The sequence below is a fragment of the Acanthaster planci genome, linkage group LG18, assembly GCF_054643075.1.
Source record: "Acanthaster planci isolate LZ-2023a linkage group LG18, COTS_SCS, whole genome shotgun sequence".
In the NCBI taxonomy this organism is placed as follows: domain Eukaryota; kingdom Metazoa; phylum Echinodermata; class Asteroidea; order Valvatida; family Acanthasteridae; genus Acanthaster; species Acanthaster planci.
This window is the reverse complement of record NC_141794.1, coordinates 5,708,178-5,731,952: the sequence shown is the minus strand read 5'-3', so window position 1 is coordinate 5,731,952 and position 23,775 is coordinate 5,708,178. Positions and strand designations below refer to the sequence as shown.

The 23,775-nt window shown below is 43.6% G+C and overlaps 2 protein-coding genes across 3 annotated transcripts; one reads left to right on the top strand and one right to left on the bottom strand.

Moving 5' to 3' along the window:
• The first annotated feature begins 7,236 nt into the window (after positions 1 to 7,236).
• On the top strand, positions 7,237 to 16,623 carry LOC110982705 (peptidyl-prolyl cis-trans isomerase FKBP1A-like). Its single transcript, XM_022241324.2, has 5 exons — positions 7,237 to 7,409; positions 9,889 to 9,936; positions 10,828 to 10,940; positions 13,281 to 13,354; positions 14,670 to 16,623. Exons 1-5 carry the CDS (start codon positions 7,373 to 7,375, stop codon positions 14,722 to 14,724), a joined length of 327 nt encoding a protein of 108 aa, XP_022097016.1. The 5' UTR covers positions 7,237 to 7,372; the 3' UTR covers positions 14,725 to 16,623.
• ccdc25 (coiled-coil domain containing 25) lies at positions 16,085 to 23,557 on the bottom strand. 2 transcript variants are annotated; one of them, XM_022241323.2, is made up of 7 exons: positions 23,404 to 23,557; positions 22,220 to 22,255; positions 21,530 to 21,569; positions 21,208 to 21,335; positions 19,784 to 19,887; positions 18,487 to 18,689; positions 16,085 to 17,844 (listed from the first exon to the last, which is right to left on the bottom strand). In XM_022241323.2, exons 1-7 carry the CDS (start codon positions 23,426 to 23,428, stop codon positions 17,766 to 17,768), a joined length of 615 nt encoding a protein of 204 aa, XP_022097015.1. In that variant the 5' UTR covers positions 23,429 to 23,557; the 3' UTR covers positions 16,085 to 17,765. The 2 variants fall into 2 exon arrangements, with proteins under 2 accessions (XP_022097015.1, XP_087004615.1); XM_087148489.1 differs by lacking the exon at positions 23,404 to 23,557 and adding an exon at positions 23,275 to 23,363.
• Between the last annotated feature and the right edge of the window lie 218 nt (positions 23,558 to 23,775).

Sequence of the window (23,775 nt, the reverse complement as noted above, 5' to 3'; positions counted from 1 at the left end):
TTTGCAATAATTTTAAAAATACTCACAACTCTCACAGGTGTCCAGGCTGCACAGAAATACGATGATCGACATGTCCCCTTTCATTTTCCTTTCAATTTTCGGGGGGGTTGACCAATGAATTTTTGAGAAATTTTCACCAGAAGCACACCACCCCTAAAATGAAGAAAATGTCCCTGCCCAGAAAAGTTGCCATTTTGAAAAACCATCCCTCTGCAAAACGGCCAAATAGTGCCATTTTCGGACCCAACTGCATCCAAATTACTCAGAATTTGACGCCCAGAGTCCGGCCCAGAGGTCCAGTCTCATATTTCTCCAATTCCTCAATTTCATGGCTCTCAGGACTCTCTAATATAGAATATTTTGAGTGTATAACTTTTATTAATGAGCTCGGCGGACATATTTAGGGCCTAATTACCAGGGTGCACCCCTGACGATTCTTGATGCTTGCACTACACCAAACACGCACCCATAGAAAACAGTGCAAAATCGGACAGAAATAGCGCCGCCTGCGCCTGTTGACTCTCGTGAAGAGGTTGGCCTCCGTTTTTTTACTGGAAATTCAAGTTTATGGCCAGAAGATCACTTTTTTTTCTTTTTTGAATGTTGTCGCCCGCCTCTATCCAAAATAGGCCAGCAATTTGGGGCTTTTTGTGAAAGAAGTACCCCGAACTGGAAACTATCAGTCCTAAATTCGGGATTTATAATGATGCCTCCTGATTATGGCCTGTCTTATTGTAAAAATCGCGTGAAATTACAAAATATTAATGTGCTCTTGCGCAGAAATACAACTATTTGGTGGAATGCAAAAATCTTAGGTCAGGGAGCTCTATGGTATAACAGAGATCAGGCATCACCAACAACCTTGTTCCTATGGTCCATGGGAAGGTCTTGTTTGGGAAGGTCTTGTACTTTGCTCTGATTGGGCAATCAAAATACCATATTAGCATATTCTCCATATTCATATATGCCGAGACAAATCTTATCGTCAGTTGGAATTCTGAATTTAAAGTGTGTATTTCTAGTTGAAACGCAATATTAGTGTTAATTATATATAACGGGTTTGCCCTTACCCAACGTATATTAATAAGGGCAAACCCGTTATATATAATTAACATCTCCCCAACGCAAAAAATACATCTTGAAAATATTAGTGTTGCCGGCCTCCCAGCAGACTGGGAACGTCTAGCCCAAGATCGTCAGACATGGCGGGCCTTAGTTCAACAGGGGGCAATCCGGAACGGGTTTCAAGAGGCTTGGGTCGGCAGACAGGAGGAACGGCGTGCATGCAGGCACGCCCTTGCTGTTGAGACACCTCATGCCGGCGTCGTCTGATAAGACGGCCCGACTACTTACTTGCTTTATTATAGTTTAAAGTTACTTGCAGACGAATTTCATTACAAGTGGCGAAATAATTTTAAAAAAAACCGAAAGATACAGACTCTATGTCCCCAAGGCGGTTTTCGTCTCGACATCATAGGGTGCGTTCGATTAGCTTACACGTAGTCGTTTCTACCCTCCTTGGTGGTAGCCAGGACTTGCAATACGTGCACAGGTAAAGCTCTAGTGGCCCGCACCGGCGGGGTTGCCTGCACCGACGACGCTGACTGCACCAGCGGGGCCGCCCGCTCCAGTGGGGCTACCTGCACTGGCGGGGTTCCAATCGGTGGAGTTGCGATGCTGCATTGATGATGTTGCCTTACCACCCGGACTATGTTCTCTGTATGTCGCAAGCTCTAGAGGTCCAACTCTGTACCCTTGGAGATGTCCATTCCCACTTCGTGCTCACATTGAGGGAAGCACTTTCGGGACAGAAAGTCGGCATTGCCGTGAAGGCCACCTGCCTTATGTTCAATAACAAAGTCATAGGTGTTCAACTTCTGCAACCGCGAAGCTAATTGTCCTTGGGGCTCCCTGATGCCATGCAGCCACTTCAAAGGTCAGTTATCTGTCCTTATACAAATTGGTTCCAAACAGGTAGTGGTTGTACATGTAATTCTGCGCGAAGTATGTTACTGCCAGCAATTCCCAACGGGTAACACAATAGTTGCGCTCGCTTTTGGTGAGTGATCTGCTCCCATAGGCCAACGCGCTCTTTTCCATCCTGTACTTGAGATAGTACAGGCCCAATGGCGAATCCGCTCGCATCTGTGTCCAAAATTAATCCGGCGTCCCCAATCGGGTAAGCTAATGTTGGACCAGAAGTTACGCAGTGGTTGAGAGTCTCAAATGCTTCTTGGCATTTGCCCGTCCACCTGAACTCCCTCCCCTTCTCGGTCAGCCGATGGAGTTGGGGAGCAGTCCCAGCAAATCCCTCGATGATTCATCTATAATACGACACAAGGCCGAGGAGACTTCGCACATCGGTGGTTGTCACTGGTTATGGCCAGTCCTGGACGGCTTAAATCTTCTCCTCCCACAGAGACAACGTCGCCAAGGAACTCCACGTTCTCCTGGAGCAGCTTACACTAATTCGGCTTTAGTTTGAGATTGGCTGCATGAAGCCGTTCAAGGACTAGACACAGTCTCTGCATGTGTTGCTCGAAGGATCTACCAAAGACTATCACATCGTCGAGGCACAGAACTGCCACCTGTCACCCCTCCAGCACCCGCTCCATAAGGCGCTCGAATGTTGACGGCGCGTTACATAGTCACAAATTGATAGAAGCCCCCCACGCCCAGTAGAGAAAGCAGTCGTTGGCCTGTCTTCCTTGGCCCTTGGCTACCTCCATCTGCCAATAGCCGGAGGGTAGGTCAAGCGTCTTAAAGAACTCAGATCCTGAAAGAGAATCCAAACTGTCCTCAATACGAGGCAGTGGGTGAGCGTCCCTTATAGTTACGTCGTTCAATTTCTGTAGTCGATATACATTCGGACCGATCTATCTTTTTTCCTCAGAAGCACAATTGGTGAACACCAAGTGCTCTCTGCCCACTCGATTACGCCCTTTACAAGCATTCTCGCTGGCTCATGGGAACTGGTCTTGGCCTCTGTCTCGAATTGGCTGCGCAGCCTCTGTTACAATGCGGTGCTTAGCGATACCGGTCCTCCCTATGTCTCCCTCTCCAGAGGAAAATACGTCACTGTCTTCCCATAATAATGCTGGTAATTCAGCCTCTGGCCAGTCTGTTCAAACATGTCCTCCAGGTGTTCTGGGACTTCCAAGGAGGCCTGGGTGACGTTGCTGTCCCCCGTAGCAAGTGGTTATCTGAACTCCACCTGGCTTTGATTCCCCATAGTCATTACACTGTCCACAGGATCAAGTGTCGCGGTGTCAGTGCCTTCACGCAACAACTTTGGCTCTGACATCAGGTTCATTAACCTCACCGGGATCACAGCATCGCGTACTCCAACCAGCGCAATTGCTACCAGCAATCCATGGTTCTCCACGGTGTTGTTCCTTTTCTGCAGTACTCCCCAGGTCGGCATTACCCCGGGGCCATGGTGTACCACCTTACACCCCATAACAACTTCGATCAAGGGTGGCACAAGTACAGTTTCTGTCATCCGAACACGACATGTTATAGGCTCACCTGCAAAGGCTTCAATTGGCACAAGGTACCTCCATATTTTGTACACATGCTTCTTCCCAGAGCCTCAAGCACTTGCGTTCCCGCAAGAAATCTAGCCCAAGGATCACTTGATCACTGACATCAGCAACCCATATCGTGTGGACTACCTTATATCCCCCAAGCATCTTGGCTTTTTCTGCCACGCGCAGCTCACTTCCGTCGGCCTGACGAAACGTGCGGTCGGAAGGAGGGAGGGATGGTTTCAGACGTAGTGCTATTCTTTCGTAAAGACAGGAAGAAATAAAGCTTTCCATTACCCCGGTGTCAAGAAGGAAACTGGTCATCACATCTTCCAATTTCCCACTCACGAACAACCTGGACTCCGAGGATCTTAACCCAGCACCGGAGCCATACGGCGCGTCGATTGCTTTCCAATTGTGAATTTTATAGTGTATCTCTAGGCAAACCAGACTCCAGAGGGGAGTTATGTGACGCAGGATCCGGCGCCGACTGTGTAGACTCGACCAGCGCCGCAACCTGCACCAGCGGGGCGACCTGTTTTGTTGAGGTCGTCGACACGTGTAAGAATGCACTCGTAGCAATCCGCACCGGCGGGGCTGCCTGCAACCGCGGGGCTGCCGGCACCGGCGGGACTGCCTACTTTACGGAAGCTGCCGACGCCAATAAGGTTGCACTCACCAGCAATTATACTTTCTCCGGTGGGGCAATCCACTTATGTGGAGCCTCCAGCGACACTACGTTGTTATGGAGCCCGGGTACCTTCGGCTGGGCTTTGGCTCCCAAGCCTAGCCCCTCCTAGTTTAACGGCGGTGGTTTCTTCACGGCCTGGGGACAGTCTGCTCGAAAGTGTTCAAGGCTCCCACAAACCCAGGATCCCGGTTTCCAGTCTTTAGTGTCGGCCCTCCTCTACTTTTCGAGTTTTGCCATCACATTCTGCAGCAGTTGGGTGAGTTCGGCCGTTTTAGTACGGGTTTCAGCTTCATGTTGTCTGTCCTCCGTCTTGACGGCTCGTGACCGACCCACCTTTTTTGGCTTTCAGCCAAGCCTCAGCTTCTGTTACAACTTTTACGGTGTCGTCCAGAGTTTTTGGCTTGCCCTGGAACAAAGCCTGCTTTAAGTCGTAGTCATCCAGAGCGTTGTGAATTGCTCGATGGCAAATTCTTCCTGGAACGCTGGTCCACTGTCTGTGTAGTAAGCTCACTTGACAAGCTTCCTGACTGCTTGTCCAAGCTCTGCAACGGTTTCGTCAATTCGTCTCTTCCTGGTTGAAAGCTCGGCTCGGTGTCTCACCCGCTGTCGTTCTGACCCAAAGCGTCGTGTCAGCATCTCTATCAGTTCCTTGTAGTTTGATTGTAGCTCCTCACCAAGAGAGCAAACAAACTCCAGAGCCGACCCTTTTAGAGCAACGTAATAATCAGCCATTTCTTGCTCTGTACACTTGTTGATTTTAGCTACCCCCTCAAAGTGCACCAAGTATTTTTCAAGGCAACTCGAACCATCGAACTCTCGGGTTTTCATCCGCATTGGAGCTACGGTGATGGCCGTCCCACTACTCGAGGCGCACCTGTTCCCGCTGGCAACAGGGGAACCACCGTCAGCAGCCCCACGGCTACGGCCGGCGTCGAGCATGGTCTGCGGTCTGCCCCCGAAGTCGCTACGGGATCATGAAGGTACCGAGTGTCATGGGACTTACCCACAGTCTTCGTGGTGCTCGAAAATTCTCCAAGTTCCCTCTCGAGTTCTTCTCTCAGATTGGTTAAGATTTGTCTAGGGCCACTTTCCCAAGGTGTACTATGTTCTTGTAGGCTCGTCACCCCCTTTTCTAATTCTAACAACGATCTTCCGATCTCGTCTAGGGCCGTTTGAATGTCTGCAAACGAATTGTAGGTTGCCATCTTTATCGTTGTCCTTGGAAAAATCAAAATGCGGCTGCTGCCACCATTTGTAGCGTGATCTCTGGCGGGTTCTCTCACTTGTCGCCAAACGCGAAACAAACGGGACAACTTAACTCTTAACAGCTTAACTTTCAGCTTTTATTCCGTTAAAAACAGAAACTCGTCCAGCTAGACATACTTGCTCCAACGACACTCCAAAACAGGACTAAAACACACTGGTCTTAACGCAAGTACACTCTTTTGTTCAATGGTATACGCACTGTATACAAAGTAATACATTGTTTGGCAAACTTCTCCAACTATTTCCTCGGGCGCGCCACTGTGTGTACGCGCCAAGTATAACCGGAGCTGCTATCCTAGGAGTTCAAGAGCCCATGAGGCTCCGGCGACGGGCAACGGGGCTCAAGTGCGTTCGCTACACTACCTACCCGGCTGGGAAGCGAATTTTTTTTCCCCGTAGATAGTGAGTCTAGTACATTCATGAGGCGTACTGCTGGGCTATACTGATGCTGATAAGACATGCTATAGTCAGTAGGGATCAGATAAATATTTCTATGAATCCCGAATTTGGGACTCACCAAAAAAAAATCAAATTGCGGGCCTATTTTGGATAGAGGTGGGCGGTTACATTCAGAAATTAGCGCAAAGTCTTACTGCCATTTGGGGGTTATCTTTGGGGAAAGGCGAATAAATTTTTTTCGTGGCTAACCCCATGAAATTGAAACGGAAAGTGACTTTCTCACCATGATCTTGAATTTCCAGTGAAAAAACGGAGGCCAACCTCTTCTCTAGAGTCAACAGGCGGCGCTGTTCCGGTCCGATTTTGTACTGTTTTCTATGGGCACGTATTAATTTTGGTGTAGTGCAACCGTGTGCTGGGTCGCCAGTCATTGGCAATCAGTTGAGCAGAGTCCTCATGAATAATTCATGTTTTGACTCACCCACCTACGGAAAAATTTCTTGGCCAGCTAGCTCACACTTCTTGCCACCAAGGCCATTTGCATCCAAAGTATGAATTATTAGTGAAGAGGTCTATTTGAGTGTGTGAGGCACGCTCGGAATTTTCCATTAAAGCCTGGTTTCCATAATCTTTGCAACGCAGACGGTCCGCAAGACGTCAAGACGCAGACAGTCGCGGACACGGAAGAGACTCAGTGCGACGTCATTCCACCCAAAAAATTAAACAAAATAGTGCCCGAAACTCGGAAAAAATTCGCAAAAAATGCCTTTTTTAGGTGGGACTGTTTCCTCTTTAAGCCAAACTGACACTCTAGTTTGATGTAATTTGTTAATGATCAGCTATTTTATTGACGACTGGGGCTGCATGTGCTAGCAATAAGGAGATATTGATAAAATGAGTGGAAGGCATACTAAGAGCGAGAAACATTGCTGTACGTCGTCATGCCAGCGTGCGTGTTTCGACTCAACGCAGACAGTCGGCAAAGTTGAATCATTGAACCAGGCTCAACTTTGCCGATCCGTCTGGGGCTGGTTTGTGTTATCGGCGACACTTCCGTTTGACATGTTTCCATTTGTCAGCGTTGCAGTTTGCGTCTTGATTGCATTGCTGTCTGCGTTTCTTACGGCGATATGGAACCCAGGCTTAAGCCCGCCAGATTCTAGGTTGCCTCTTGTGAATATAGCGCCCTCGGCTGTGCTCGCCATTGTCAGCCCCTGCGTCGCCGGGCCGGCGGCGCACCAGCCTAAACAGTAAAACCAGTCTTGGGGCAAGACTAACGGAAAGGCGCCTTTTCTGTCAGAGCTGCGCAAGTCTAAATTTGTGTGCGCAATTACATGCAGGTAGCAAGTGCAAGTCACAACTTGCGCACAACCGAGTTTGCGCGCAACAGCTACACGGTGGGGTAGGGCCTACATCGTTCAGCTACAGGCGGTAGTGTTGTGTGAGGCGACTCTAAAGGTCCCCTGGAATTTATAATCACGGTTTTAAAATGGGCGTTACGAGAGAAGTCATTACTGAAGGAAAGGGTAAGATTTTGTGACAAGTTCAGATCGTTGTCGTTAACGTCAGATGGTTTAAAAGCCAAATAGGTCAACACTTCCAAAACGACGAATTACACTGTTCTCGGTACTGCGGTCATGGCGGTAGCAAGGCCTAGTACTAGTAGACTGGCCCCCAGTCTGGGGCTAGGCCTAATTCGTCGCACCCGGGTAAACTCGTGCCCAAAAGGTTTTCACAAACCTTGAGGATAGCCATGAACAAGTCACCTAAACACAGTTTTGGCTATTCTATTATGCCAGTTATTCTGCCATCACAAATATTTCTCAGTACTATGGACATCAGACCCCACAGTTCTGGGGGTAATTTGTCAGCTCGATCATGCCACCCTGTACAACCTCCTAACTGGGTAGAGCTTTAGATCAAACCATGGAGGTCAAACTGTCACACTCTTCCATTTTCACTTCCTACCCTGATGGCAATCACACCGTTTGTGTTGTTCCGCATTTGGGTTTAAGGGTGTGCATGGAGTGCCCTTACAGAGGACATGTTTTGTTATTTAGATTTAGATAACAATGAAGTACTTCAGTGTCTACGCAAGCATATCACACAAAACAAAGACCGCGCTCCACGTAGGCCCTCTATTGCATGACCATCCTTGCTGAGTGACTTGTAAGCTGACACCCTCAGGACGCGCAACACGCACTGCACTGGGTAACTCTGACAGATTACAATACTTAAGACAGGCACGTAGGAAGATGATTCTACCAGGGGGCCAGAAAATGAAATCTCTTTGTTGGGAGTCCAATGCATGTGATTGTGAGTGCATAGCGCAAAACCTGTACGTTGTGGGGTTGGCAAATTTGTGTAAGGTTTTGTACTCTGTAGTGCATGATAGTCTTACACTGCACATGAAGGTGGTGTTTTGTAAACTCGTAACTGGAGAAGAGTCTCACAAAAGCATTAAACATAACAAAATCAAGAGCCCAAATTTTGCCAAAGGGAATGGTGGTCACCTGAAAATAAGTATTGGAAAGTCTAAACACTCATAAGTGGAGTTTTCCTTTCAAGAAAAGAAAAACTTCTTTGATTTTTGTGCACAAACCAGCTGCGATGTTAAAGCTTTGCCTTAGATGACATCACAAACTTGATGACATGGACAAGCTTTAAATCTTTAATTTAAAATAGTATGGGGATATGTTCCAGTAAAACTTTTATGTACTTGAGGAAAGCCCCCAAAATGAGTGGTCATAGTGAACAAAATCTTACTTGGCCTCAACTATTAAAACATTCAAATAGAGAAGTTTGTTGATATTTCAATTTTTGGCTAAGAAGTGATAGTTCTATCCCTTCAGAGACGTTCTCTCTTATAGATTGATTTTGGGAATAAACTTTGGGTGATTTTGAGAATACACATGTTTATTTGAGGGTGTGTCATTGGTGGGTTTATTTCTATGTGGAGACTGTAGAGGAACCTCGGGAGGGTAGAAATATTGGAAGAAATTTTAAAAATGTAGACAAGGGGACCAGCTGCATCCAAATCTGTTGTCTAGAGTTAGGTCTTTGGCTTTTCTCCATGGGAAATACATGGAGTCACCGAGAAAATAGACCTAGCCATGAGTGGAGCCTGTTTCGGACATCGACACGGCCTGTGATGCGGCTCACTTGTGTACTGCGCAAAATGGGACTGGGGAAGGACAGGAATCCCAAGATCCTGATCGAAAGTGAATATTAAAATGTCCATTTTCCAATGTGATCTAAGTAAACTTATCACACACTGCTACAAATACTTTCCACTCTAAAACTTCCCCTCTGAGACTGCAAAGTAATTGTTTTTTTAAATGATGCAGTCTGTCTCAGGGAATTTTGCGCTGCTTGGACTGTGAAGAACACTTGATGAGCAACATGTAGGTGCCAGCTGGTCCTTAGTTTAAATATTCATTACTAACTTAAAATCTGCCAAATGTTCCCTATTAAGTCAAATTGGGAAGACACACCTTATAAATATGCATTTTCAATGACATTGCCATCGAAATTAATGCATGCGTGTCAAACTAGATTTCACCTACAGTGTCATTGGAACAGCAGTGTCTCTCAATCACTGACAACAGCATGACAGCTTGACCAATCGCAATACGGCTCCTATCTTCTCCTTGTATTTTTTCCTGTCACCTGCAAATGAAAGCTGTGCTGTGATTGGTCGTTAGTATAGAAGCAAATGTCGGGGGTCTAATTTTGTTTCTTTTATTTCAAGCTCATTTGTTATGTTCAGTAAAAGTGTACAGCAAATTCAGGAGCCAAGGGCGATGTTCGGTATGATACCTAAAAGGTTTGGTATAGCGATGTTCGTTATAACGGCATTCCACTGTGTTTAGGTGTTGTCAGTTAGGAGCTGCGGTTGTCTGCAGCGTGCTTGGCTGTAACTTGCTTGACAGATGAAAATCTTGTACATGTACATCAATGGTGGTCTGCTATGTTATTATTTCTTTCTTATGTTTGACATCACAGGGGAAACATATCCCAAGACGGGACAGACAGTGATCGTACATTATACAGGTGAGTATTCCGAGTCCCAGTATTGCATATCAGATCAGCAGGATGCATGCGCTTTTTAACCCAATCTTTCTGTGAGCTGGGTTTAATTGCCATTTAAACATAGAGCAAGGACCATCAAGTGTGATTAAAAACCTGAAACCAAAGTGTTTGCTGAGGAAAAGTTCCCTGGTTCCCAAGCAAGTACGGGCGTTTCACTACAGTGCGCCTCCAAGAAAAAAATCAAACACTGCAACATTCAAAGTTTCGTTCTAAGAAACCAAAAGCCAGGGGCAATATATACAATTCACAATAGTGCGCCTCCAAGAGTTTGTAATGCATTGACCAATCACAGTACGCGAATTTTTTTTTGACCAAATGCTTGTCAGAAAAGGGTCAACAGGTTTCGCAACTTGTGATTGGTATACGCATTGTAAACTCTTGGAGGCGCTGTATTGGGAATCAGAGGTATTGCCCCTTGCTTTTGCGTTCTTAGAATGAAACTGTCTGAATGTCCTTTGAATGTTGCAGTGTTTCATTTTTTTCGGAAACGGAACAACCATTTGCAACGAGTTTTAAACGCTCTTAACAGAAAGGGATCTCCGTTTCCAATGAACATGTCTTGAAGGTTCAATGGTTAAGTTTGTTTTGTAGCAGATATTCCAGCGTATGGTTTCTGGACAGAAGCGAAGTTGTTTGATGTAAACTGCTCGCTGCAGACTTGGGGCAAATGAATATGTGTGACTCAAACTGTTTGATACTTTGATAAAAAAAGAGATGCCTGACATTACATAATTTCATATATAGGTTTTTATTTTATTGTATTTATAAGATTTAATTTCATGTATTGTTTTTGTAAATCATACTTTAAATATGTTTGGTTGGTTCTTCATTTTTTGTCTTGCTTTTTGTCAGGAACCTTACAGAATGGTAAAAAGTTTGACTCGTCCAGGGACCGCAGTAAGCCATTTGAATTCAAAATCGGAATGGGACAAGTCATCAAGGGATGGGACGAAGGAGTGGCACAGGTACTTGTAAAAGGGAGTCCAGGTTTTAGTGTTTTGCACCTTGTAAATATTGTACAGAAGTTTTGTTTGGCATCCAACTGTGTTAGCGCATGAACGGCTTTCAACTTGTTTTAAGTGGGGCCCCTTTGGTACTTGTGGAAAAAAGAGATGCCCATCGAGGGGAGACATTGAAGAAAGGTACGGTGTTTAGAGTTGGTGGGTAAACCCCAGACAATTATTCTGTTCACGCAAAGGGATCTCGGTTTCCAGTGAACATGTCGTGAAAGTTCAACAAATATGTTATTCATTCAAGGGAATGAGGTGCATGTAAGGACTGCAAAACCCAATCCACCGGCCAACCCAGGCAGAATTTTAACGTGTAATGAAGTGGAAGACGACGAAAGTACTACTGCACCAACCGGACCCTTCCCCCCTCCCCTTCCTTAACTCTAACTGCCCCAAATCTGCCGTACTCCAACAACAGCTTTTGTGAGGTTTTGGCAGGTTTGGTACCGTACCTGAAGAACTTCTTGTTGAATTTTGTGAGACTTGGGATAAAAGGCCCAGGGAGAAGGTGTTGGATTCTGTGTGAGTTGGGACACAGGGTTCATTGTGTGCAATGTTTGGCTTGTTGAGCCAGTTGTTGGACTATGCTTGATTTTGTCAGGTTTGGTACTGTTCAGTACAAATCATCCTATGCAGCATAGACCTATCCATTGCATATCACTCAAACTCCAACGGGCTCATTCTGTTGGAGTTTATCAGGTTTGGTGCAGTGACCTGCATGTACAAGTACATATAGACAAGCACATGCACCTGTTGGATTTTGTGAGGTTTAGTGCAGGAGCCTAGGGGGTTAGGGTTAAACATGTACACTTTGTACATTATGTAAAATATACATTTAGTAGACCAGTAGCCTGTGGTGCTTGTTTGGCATTATTTTGTTTGATTGAAATAGGGCTAGTCACCAGCAATCAAGTCAGATACCATAATTTTTGTCAGTACTGTGACCGATCACATTTATGGTATCAGAATTCCATCAAACCGAAAAAAAGCAGGCAATTGGTCAGCACAGCTGGCTTGTAAATCAACACTCAAAGCACAGATACACGTATGTTGTAGAAAGTTGCATATATAATGTACATTAGCAGTTCTAGCAAGTCAGTTTTGCTTTATGTAGGCAGAGAAATCGACATTAACTGTTGAAAACAGTCACTTGAATGAGAGGGCGACTTTGTCCAGAATGGATGTTTGCTCAGGGAGCTCTAACCAGTTGAGTGTTATGTTGATAACAGTGAATTAATTGTTTCATCAGTGATTTTGCTCTTAATTTTTGTCTTAAGTCCAAACATTAGATAGCCTGTCATATTGACCCTGTCTGATTCCATAGTCACACCTACCTATGTAAAGATAGATCTTGGAGGATTCCAGATCTAAAATTAGCATGGTTGAAATGTGGGTTCCCGTTTGTCCCTTCTTCCCCACCCCCCCATCTTTCTTCCTTCCTGCCTTTCCTCGTCCCCTTTCTCCCATCTCCTTGGAGTTAGTGAACTGAGCCAGAGTATTTTCTACAAAGAGAGCCCTGTATTACAAGTACATGTGTATATATACAGGCATACAGAAATTTACAATGAAGGTCAGCCACACACTCTAAGGAGTGCCAAGATAATCCTTTGTTATCAGGATTCCAGTATGCAAATTTCACTAAGAGCCAGAATTTAAACTGAAGGCGGATTTTGTGAGCCATCTTATTTTTTATGCAACAATTTTTTTTCTCTCACAAGTTACTCGGTTTTGCAGCCAAACTTTGTAAATATTCACCATTTTGCAACAATGACGAATGAGAGCTAAAACCTTGGACATGAAAATGGCACCCTCCAATTTATTCCATTTGAGTACAAGGAAGGATCCAGAACCAAGTGTTTTTTTTGGGGGGTGGGATCGGTGCACAAAATGTTTGGAGGGAGGGGTCAAATATGGACAAATTTTTATGTGACCTTTTATTGCCTTTCCGAGCTTTTTATACTCTATTCAAACTATGGGAAACAAAATACACTAGAAAATATCCTCTTTCGGTATTCCTCACCCTCCCCCAGAAAAAGAAAATTGTTTTGCTCCCGTTTTGGAAGAAAGGTATTTCCCCTATTGACTCTGTCCCTAGCCCTGATCTGCCATTGTTTGGAGTCTCTACCAGTAATTCATGGCATTCTCCCAAGCTATTAATGTGTAGAAGATATTGCCTCATCTGGGTAAATCAGCCTAACTGGCCCAGAAATTCTGTCAGAAGAGCCAGGGGCATGGAGGCCCAAGCGTCTGCCACCTCAATCTCATGACTTCTTTGTTCTTCACATTTGACCACAGATGAGTGTTGGCGAGAGGGCCCTGCTGACTTGCCCACCTGAGTACGCCTACGGTGCAGCTGGTCATCCTGGAGTATATCCTTTAGTCTTGCTTCCGAGCGTTTACATGATTAAGATCAGACAGGTTATGCCACGGAAGTACATGTGTGCGTGGTTGATTTGTTTTTTGCCTCTTGTCAGGTCACCAGGTTTGGAATCAAACTGGCAACCCAAATCAAAGTTCATTGCCTTGCAACATAGCTGAAAATTCCTGCTATTAGCCAAATGGCTTTAGGCTGCCACTGAAAAACATAGTTTTTGGTTTCCCAACCGACCTTAATTTTTCAGTGCAACCCTAAATTTTTTATCGGAAAGTTAGGCCATCAGATTTGACTATTAAAAAATCCTTTTTGTCTTTTTTGTCTCCACAAAACACCCCCCAAACAACTGTTTTCACATTTAATGCTTGTATTTATTTGTTTGCCTACTTGCATGCTCAACTTTTGAAAAGAAACTTCCATTATTTTCACAAGTTCTCTTTGTGTGATGCTGTCGGGATGGTGGAAACGTGCAGTAATGTTCAGTGCATTGAAGCAATGCTGCACTGGGTTCCCATCACACCACCCCATTGCCAAAGATGGCATGATGGAAATGCAGCAATCAGTCTATGCATCCCTGCCAAAATAGCACCATTTCACTCCTCAGGCAATGTGTACAACTGTACAGACACACATCCAAAAAAAAAAAAGCAAGAAGATTTCTAAAAGTTAATTCACAGAAGTTGATCTCTTGTCTGTTTAAGTAGCTTCTATGTTCAGGAATTTAATTTGATGTTGCATTGCTCCCACTTAAGGTGACCATGTTTTCACAAAATTTGTTGTCGCAGCACAAGGTTTATCACCCACCCACGTTACCACGCAATATGCGGACATTGCTTGCTAGTTTCCCGTCATGATTACGAGATTAGCATTGTGCATAGTGGTATGAATGTTCCATTATTCTTAAGAACCGTTTATTGTAGATACATGTAGTTTTATATTCATTAAGGTAAGTTTTATCACTTTTGTGGCATATTTTATAGCTTTCATAGCCCTGTTCTGATGAAGAAAAGATGACAGGATTTTCAATATGGCAGGAGATAATGTGACAACTTTAACTCTGTAAAGTAACAGCCATCCTGAAAGTTGCAGTTATCAGTGTTGAAGATGTTTGATATAATCAAAATGTTGTGAAACATAGCAGCCTCTTGTGATATGACTCTAAATGCATTTTGCAGCTACATGTATGTTAGTGGCACCAGGTTTAAGCATGGTGTGAAGTAACGCCAACTTTCATGAAATCGGCTGCTGGATTTAACAAGAAACACTTCTCACAATCACTGCCGCCAACCATTTCCTTAACCTCCATGCACTATTCCTCCCAACGCGACACTGATCTTCGACGTTGAGCTGCTGGCAATCAAGTAACATGTAGGCTGACTTGCCTTGTCTGCCCTCTCCTCGCATTGAAGACCTCAACAGCAGAGTCTCTCGTTTGAAGTAGTCAAGATTTGTAGGTGCTACATGTATTAGATAGTGTATTCCTTGTAACAAGCTCATTTCACTTGTATGCCAGAAACCACAGATGCTAGTCAAGTTCAATGGTCTCATATTCTTAGAACACTGCATTTTCATTGGACGTTTTCCTGGTCTACAGGAGGATTATCTCACCAGCCATGGCACAGCATCATGAAATAGAAGGGCTATTCACCAAAAACACACTACTCAGGTTAATTTGATGATGTTGACGAACCCCCCAAAAAGTTGTTCACTTGTCAAACACTGTTCGTCAGTGTGCATCAGTTGTCGATTTTTAGGTTGGTAGTCCATTTTTGCACAGCAACATTTATCTGCAAAAAGGCTCAGTTTGCCTGATAACTCTTGCAAAGGGGGTTGTCCATTCCCCAACCCCATGTTTGGTTCCTCTTTCTTATTGGAGTATTTTTGTTCTGTGTCAGCATTTACTCAGAAAAAGAAACGGCAACTAGACCTAGTTGTTAAAACTGTAACTGCATGTGCTTTACTTTGGTTGTCAAATCCATTAGCATCCTGTACGTTATTTTGTGAGTAAATGTTGTGTGTATGTGAGTACTGTCCAAGTTCTTTAGATTTCTAAGCTAGAAATTGTACAGGTGTAGCTGTAACGCTCATTCTTTACCAGGACAGATAAGCTTGTCGACAAACCAGAACAATTTTCACACATGACAATCATGTACTGTGTAATTTCACCCTTCATGTCGCTGTGCTTTGTTCACAGTGTTGTACATGTAAGTTTCAGAGCAGTTGATGTGCGGTGCCATAAGTGTGGACAGATAGGGTTCCCGCCTGCAAATGTTAAATAACAGCCGCAATCTTTTAGCTCAGTGCTCATTACGATGTGATTCTTAATACCACTTTCTTCTTCTCTCTTTGGCCACTTGCTCGGAGTTATGACCAACATTTGTAAATATTGGCCATTTTACGACTGGCAACTTACAGCTCTAAACCACACATTCAGTATGCTGCTTTGTATCAGTTTTTATCCTAGATATTACTCATCAGTAATGCAAGAGTGGTTTATATTCGGTTTCCATACAGAGCCCCACTAAAAACAAGTATCATATGGTTTTTGTCTCATTTTTTACTATCCAAAAGGGTTACCATAGCATCGACATATTGTTTCAGGCTTAGCCATTGAGTAAAAGCTTCAGCTCATCTGTGTTATAGAAACACAAATAAGATTTTGAGTTTTGTAACCCGGAAAGAATATAGTCCAAGTAAAATTAGACTGTACAAATCCAAACATCACAAACTTCATCCAGTGTTTATTGACCTCATTTTAGTGAAGCATGATCTCTTCAGTATATCTGAGAAATGGTGGCAGCTGTGTGCCACTGGTTATTAAAAATAAATCATTTAACACAAACAAAATCCTATTACTTTGGAGTATTTCACTTGTATTAATACTGCAAGGGCATGAAATTGGCCAATCGCAGGCATTGGTAGTCTGGTCGTGCACAGTGATTGGCGACTTGGACAAGGTTAGGTGGTTAGCATCAGAAAGGTGACTTTTGACCTGCTACTGTGAACCTTACCAATCAAATCGGTGCCCAGCCAAAGTGACTCCAAAAACTGGACAACTTCAACACACAAAGACTGTCGAGTTCTGTGTATTTAGTAAGTTCCTTCCTTTGATTTTCCTTTCTTCTTTTGTAAGCAAAACCACTCTTCCTGTTTAATCTACTGGTATATCAGCTCTACACTCTTACTGATATCTACGTACATGTGCATGAATATGTATCTGGGCAGTTTTCAGCAGTAATAAACCACTGCAGAAAGTGCACCCAATTTCTTCGGTGGGTACTGCAGACTTTTTCCCTGTTTTTGCCTTTGACCTTGTGTTTGGGATAAAGCTTACCTCTGCAAGTCTAACAGAAGGCCCACTAAATCAAGTGCTTCATAGCTTAATGTGAGCAAATTACGCACCCTTTTTGTCAGTGGTGTGTCTCCCCTGAAGACCATCCCCTGACCAACACCAGACCCCTAATGTGAATTCACGTCACAAGCCATCCAAATAAACTGTAGCAATCTAGCATTCCTCTGTCGTTGTTCATCCTATTACTTGTGACTGGTCATGAGATGGTCTTGACTCCAATTTAATATCGTGAATAGATGTTAAACTAGCCAAACCAAATGGTGTTTCGAGCCAACTTGAGTCACCTTGTTTTTTTGATAATCAAATGTCCAAATGTGGAAGTCAAGTGCAAATCCCTCAAAGGCATCTCAATTTCTAACGGTTTCCAAATTATTCAGTTGGTCACAGAGTTCAACAACCTTTTCAGAATCATGATTCATTCTCTAGCATCAGGAATGCAAAGACTGCAGTTGTCAATGGGCAATGCAGGACAGGCCTTTTCACTCAAAATTCACCCTCTTAGCTGTTATCAATGTTTGCAAAATAGCTAAACAGTCAACTAAATTAGTACAACATGGGTTATTCCAGTTGTAATGAACATAAACCAACAGTCCTATTGCAATGAACATGTTCCTACAAGCAAAAGACAAACAGACGATTCAAAATTTTGGACAATTCTGGCAATATATACACAGGTGAGTGGCAACAGAATTAATCTGTGCAGTAAAACTGCCAACAGGTTTGACAAAGACAACGTCCAGAGAGAAGTGGCCAGCAAAGGCGCTGCAAATGTGCAGAACAAATGGGCCGCTGAGAGTGATGCCGTGGAAATGTCTGCCAAGGATGCGGTGTGAGGTTTTCTGCGGTATGGTTTGGAGGTGTACATTGGTGCCGCATTCCAGAACCACATGGTACCTTAAACAGCTCCCACACATGGTCAATGAAACGAGAAAATATTCTGATTCCTGGGGCTGCCTGTTCCATGTGCAATGATTTCTTCGGGTGGTATTTGAAGTCCGTCAGTGGCAGCATGTCTATGCACAATGTACCAGGTCTACTGCTGATCGTCAGTGCCCTACATGAAGTCATCTTCATCAGAATCTGCATTAGCGTTTGATTTCATATTGCTAGCAACCATCAGCGATGAGTAACTCCTGCACGGAAAGAATGCACAAGTAGAATAGTCATTAATTTTGTGTGTATCTGGCAATACTTGATGAATCCCAAACTTTTATTGGTGAATTCCTGATCAGATAGAAGCCACTAAACCCGGGCCCAAATGCCTGGCTGAAAGCGCCTTTCCAAATGTACATTTTTGGGTGTGTTGTGTACACAATGCATTCATGCGTTTCATTTTCACTGACACAAAAATCAACTCCATTAACATATAAAAACATGTGTGTATTGCATTCAGCTGTCAAAATCATCCCGGGGGGGGATCTTGACGGATACATAGCACTTGGCGCAAACTTGATGCACATATGGAAAAGTGCCTTAAAGGATCCACTGCTATGCAAGTTTTCATTACAAAATGCACCATTGTGTTCCGAACATATGTTCAATGTTTATCCGCTAATTTAACAGATGTTTTATTGCCTTCCTGCTTGTTAGGCTGATAAAAATGTCAATATTCATGAGCAAAACTATGATGTCATCCAATTTTAAATTTAGAGGCACAAGATGGACAAGAGGACATAACTCTGGCCAACACCAAGACGTTTAGACAAGGTTTTCCTTCAACCGTAGCCAGGGATGCAAACCATGCTCGTCAAGCCTGCCCCCAAAAGACACCTCACCTGATTTCTGTCTCTTTCTGTCTCTGCCGAGCTGCCTCTTTCTCCTTCTCTTTCTTCTCCCGGGCCACCTTCTTGGCTGCTTCTCGTTCCAGCCGATCTCTTTCCTCCCTCTCTGCCTGCAGGTCGGGCATCCTCTCCTCTTTTGTCTTGTTCAGCCTGTTGACTATCTCGTTGATTCTCTTCTCAACTTTTACGCTGAGTACCTGGGAAAATTTTTTTTTTAAATTAACAAATGAATAGGTAGCAGCGCTTTTAATTTCAATTGCGGACTTAAACTGGAGTTACCACTGTTTTTGACTGGAGACTTGACTTGGAAAAAAACGATTTGTGACTTGACTTTCAACCTTGACAAATCAGTCTTGTTGACATCGTCAATTTTTGTTGACATCAACAATGTACAAGAAATATATATCCATGATTTTCTGTGTACCTGTGTATAAAAACGTGTCCATTGACACACTGATGGTTTAGCACTAGTAACATGGGTATGCTATGATAGAAAACAAGCCAAACGGTCAGACCTGTTGCCTAAAACATCATACATGTCGGCGACATCATCAATAAAGGATGTCAGAAAAGTATTTTAAGAACCATAGAAAGTAAGCTGGCTTGAAAAAAAATGACATGGGGCTTGGGACCTGACCTCTGAAAATTGACCTGTAACTTCACTTGGGAAAATATGACTTGCGACTTGACTTGTGGAAAAATAACTCGTCAAAAAATTACTTGGTCACAACACTATGATAAATAATGCCACAAATTCAAGTTCGCATTGGTTGCTGTGTTTATTTTATTGTCAGAGCCACTTTAAATAACCACCACATTTATACGATGGCTTAATGTCCATATTTCAAAGCTCTGACATTATTATTATTACCCCTGTTCGTCAGGAAATGAGATCAGTTTCCTGCAGCAGCTTGCGATTAGCACAATGGGTTCCTGCACAGGTACATGTACCTGTTTTGTACTCTTGAGTAGGAGAAGCAAATGTGGTAAAGTGTCCTGCCCAAGGAACGCAAGAGACTCTGGTACCCATGGGGCTCAAACCAACAAAATACCACACGAGTCAGACACCCGAAACACTGGACAACTGCGTGTTTCTGGAAAGTAGGTCAGAATTCGTCAACAGAATTTGTTGAAACTGACTTTTAGAGTCTAAAATCTTGCCTGTGTAACAAACCAACATAAACCAATGACAAACCATGCTGACAATTCAGAGATGCCCACAAATTTACCCATGACCTGTTTGGTTTCAAGATTGCACAGTTCATGTGTCTAGGGCTGTAGTGGCACTCACGTCTTTCTGTTTGTGAAATCCGACCTGACCCACATCCATGTCTGCTGACTTCCTGAGGTTGGTCCATGGTGTGTAGACCACGTTGATGTTATTGGTTTTATTACCTGCAGACCAGTGAGAGCAGTAGAGTACTTGGGTCCATCACAAGTCCATCCAGTATCAAGCCACGTCACGAGCTACTCAAATGAACCTTGATAAAGGCATTCCTTAAGCATTCTTTTGACATTGCTTATCCCATTACGTGCAACTGGTCTTTTGAAAGGACTTGTGACTGGTCTCGTTAAAGGACTCACGACTGGACTGGTGAGTGGAGTTGTGATAAGAATCGACCACAACACTAAGCAATAAACAGTGCCAAACTACATGTAAATACTTCAAACATTTAAGCATTGTTTCGATATCAAAATCATCATCTTCATTATCACCACAATCATCCTGATTACAGTCACCATCACTACTGTGGTTGTTATTATCATCACTACTATCGTACGCATCACTACAACTTTCTATAAGTTGCGCAATCACTATTATCCTCTACATCATTATTATTGGTGTTGTAGTCAAGTCCATCACATGTCCCTTCGCCCATCTAGTCACAAGTCCTTTCACAAGACCAATCATAGTTGACAGTGAACAATGAAAAAGGAATGCTTTTGTAACTGCTCATTTGAATAGCTTGCAACTTGGCTGAAGACCGAATGACTTGTGCTGGACTTGTGAGGGCCTTACTGGGACTTGCAGGGATTTGTGGTGGACTCAACTCATCATCAGCATGGCCTGTCCTGTTGCAAGCAACAACAGAGAGGACATGTCTCACAGTCATCAAAATACACTTGGACTGAAGAAGAGCAACCATTGTGAACAGCAGACCGCTAGTGAGAACGGTCGCCTGCAGTTGGCGCCCACTTATACCTAGTGACAGGTATCTCAGAGGTGTTAAGGTCACGCTTCAGGACATCCTTATAACACAGTCTGAGTCGACCATGGGGCGAGGAGCATCGGCATGTTAGCTGTAAAGGATGTCCTTGGGAATTTGGCTTTCAGTCAGCTAAAGACTTGACTGACCCACCGAAGATGGCACTGTCTTAACAAGGTGAACACGTCACACCAGGAGATGCCAAGGATCAAGTGCAGACAACTGAAGTGAAAGTAGTTCACTGATCAAAGCAGTTCACAGTTCCCTGATGGTCTAGATGATGGTATGTGGTCAACGATTCACTGCAGTAGAGTTGGATACCGAGTATGCAAGCCACGCAGATGCTTATCTTCAGTTGGACGGACAGGTTTCTGTTACTCCAGACACGGTGATGAAGATGGCCGCATGTGGTTGCAGCCTTGTCAGTTCAGGACTCAACGACAAATCTGATCATTACCATCCCTTCCATCACCACAGTAACCCAGACTCAACACATTCACACACATACCAGTGATGCTGTTGGCTTTGACCAACTGGGCACAGTCTTCCAGAACTGTGGCCGGAATGGTGTGGATATTCTCTCCCTTTGGCAGCCTCAAGTACACGTGAGCCGACGAGTGCTTGTCCACGTGAAACCTTGAAATGAGTACACACAACAAAACAAGACCCAATGAAGGTTAAACAACAGAAATGAAGTAGTGTGAAGTTGACAGGCTAACAAACAAAAGTGAAAGTGTAGCAGGCGTTCATAAAAGTACATACAAGGAGGCCTGAAAAAATTGACTAGAATCAAACTTGAGTCTGAGTTGACTGACAGGAAGATGGATTACCATATATCTTCTGGAAAACCATACTTGAGCAACTCTTCATCTACAAAACAACGAGACGAAAAAAGGTTAATACACATAAAAATTCTTCAACAGGAAAGCAACAAACAGACATGCGAGGCTACTATTTAATTTCTGTTCACATTTGAGAATATACGTCAGCCACCTTTTTGATCGTAATGCTCATAAAAGTACATCAGCAATGTAACAGCCAGACAAAACTGAGCAAAACTGAACTTTGATGGTGGGTATGGGTTCTGAGCTGGACCAAGAGAGGGCTCAATTTTCCAAGCAACAGAGGCTCCTTTGGTAGTTACTATGCATCACTGGTTCACGAACAACTATGAAATGCTAGCACTGCAGTAGCATCGCTACCGACAAAATGTACACTCCTGACCAACATGGCTTTTTTCAACCGCTGAGGGGGTGCTCCTGCTCAGGGCAGATACCCTACTGAACCAACACTGGGTTTGGCCATCTAATTTTTCCAGATGCCTCTAGCGGACAGTCAGTTTGGCGTCTCTGTTAAACTAGTCAGTAACTGGCCACTAAAGAAATTTTACAACTTTCAGGAAAGTTCACAAAATGTTCTTCATTCTTCAGAACTTATTACTTCCAATCCAAATTCTGTAGTTGCTGAAACACAGAGGGACTATAAAAAAAAAGTAAATCATCGGTACTCTTATTACTTACTTTCATGCTTGTCAATGCCTACATAGATGACATAACCTGCATACAAAAAGATAAATATAATAGGAATGACATTCCAAGCAAATGACACTTACACATTGTCTACCATTGTCCCTTTCACTACAGGACTTCTTTTCTGGAGAAAAATCTACAGAAAACTTATCTCAACATTTGTGAGCTACATGTATGGAATAAATACCACCTTTTAAATACCACCATTGACACTCCAAGGACACGATGGAGAAATATCCTTAACAGGTTTCACAGTGTATTGTACCCTATAGTACTGCTGTGGGAGGAATAGGTACTAATCCCTACCCTTAGAACTATGGAGTTTGGCGTTCTACCTCTCTGAGCTCAGAGACAAAGGACAACAAGCCCCTGGCTAAAAATAGCCAAGCTGCAAGCAAAGAATGATACTGTAACACTGAGGAAAAGTGCTCTTTTACTAGAAACTTATAACAGTACGACTGGTACTAGGCCAACTACCTCGTTTGACAAGTTGGCATTCATGCAGTCATGGAAATGTAAACAGTCACTAAGTTGGGCACAATTGGCCAATCTGCATTATCACCTCAACGCTCTATGCAATTGGTCAATTCAGAATGAAATCTCTAGCTTTACTTCCCTTTTCGAAACAATCTTTCACAACCATGAATTAGAGAGAAAAGGTGATTAGCTGCTGCCAGAATTATTCACCCAGCATACAAAGATCGACCTATCCCACATTGGCCCAACATGATGTAGGCCTAGGGCCTGTTTGTTTCATATGATCCAAATCTCTGATATGTCACTGGTTCACTGACATCACAACTTGCCTATATCATGGATGGAGTGAACCAGCAGGATCACTGATCGAAATCCAGGTCTGTGTGAAACAAACGGGCACAGCAATCAGACAGACACTATCTTACACTGTAGGCCTACTATTAAAGTCTAGCTTAAGCTGCACATGAGCATCTGAGCATGACTGTAAAAACGCTACATGTAGCATGACCAGCGAGTACTCCGCGTACAGTACTAGCTAGGCCTAGGGCCTAGTACTAGACTAGTAGTACTTGTAGTCAGGTAGCAATGCCAGTACAGCAGTAGTACGGAAGTACTAGCATTCTTCGGTCTGCAGTTTTTCATTTGCTGAAAGCAAACACTACCAAATAAACCTAGAAAAAACGAAATGGTGACCATACCCTCACTCTTAAAATAGAACACCATTTTGCCAACTTTTCATGAGGCAACTTATTTTACATGAACTGAGCCAAGTCCCAACACCAAAATGAGAAATGCACCATGCCGATTACTTTAGTGGTCTCTTGAGGGCGCAATTCAGTTTCACAAAATAACTCATTTGCATAAATACCGCATTTTAGATTTACAGACTGAAGTAATTTTAAAAATGAAAGGACTACAAAAGAGAATTCCCATGTGGAATATTTCCATCAAACATGTCATAAGTCGAGGCATGCGGCATTTTCATCTGGCTACAGAAATTCCAGGTTTTCTCATATTGATGTGACGTTTGGTACCCAGACTCCCATCATAATATTTGTTATTATTCAAGC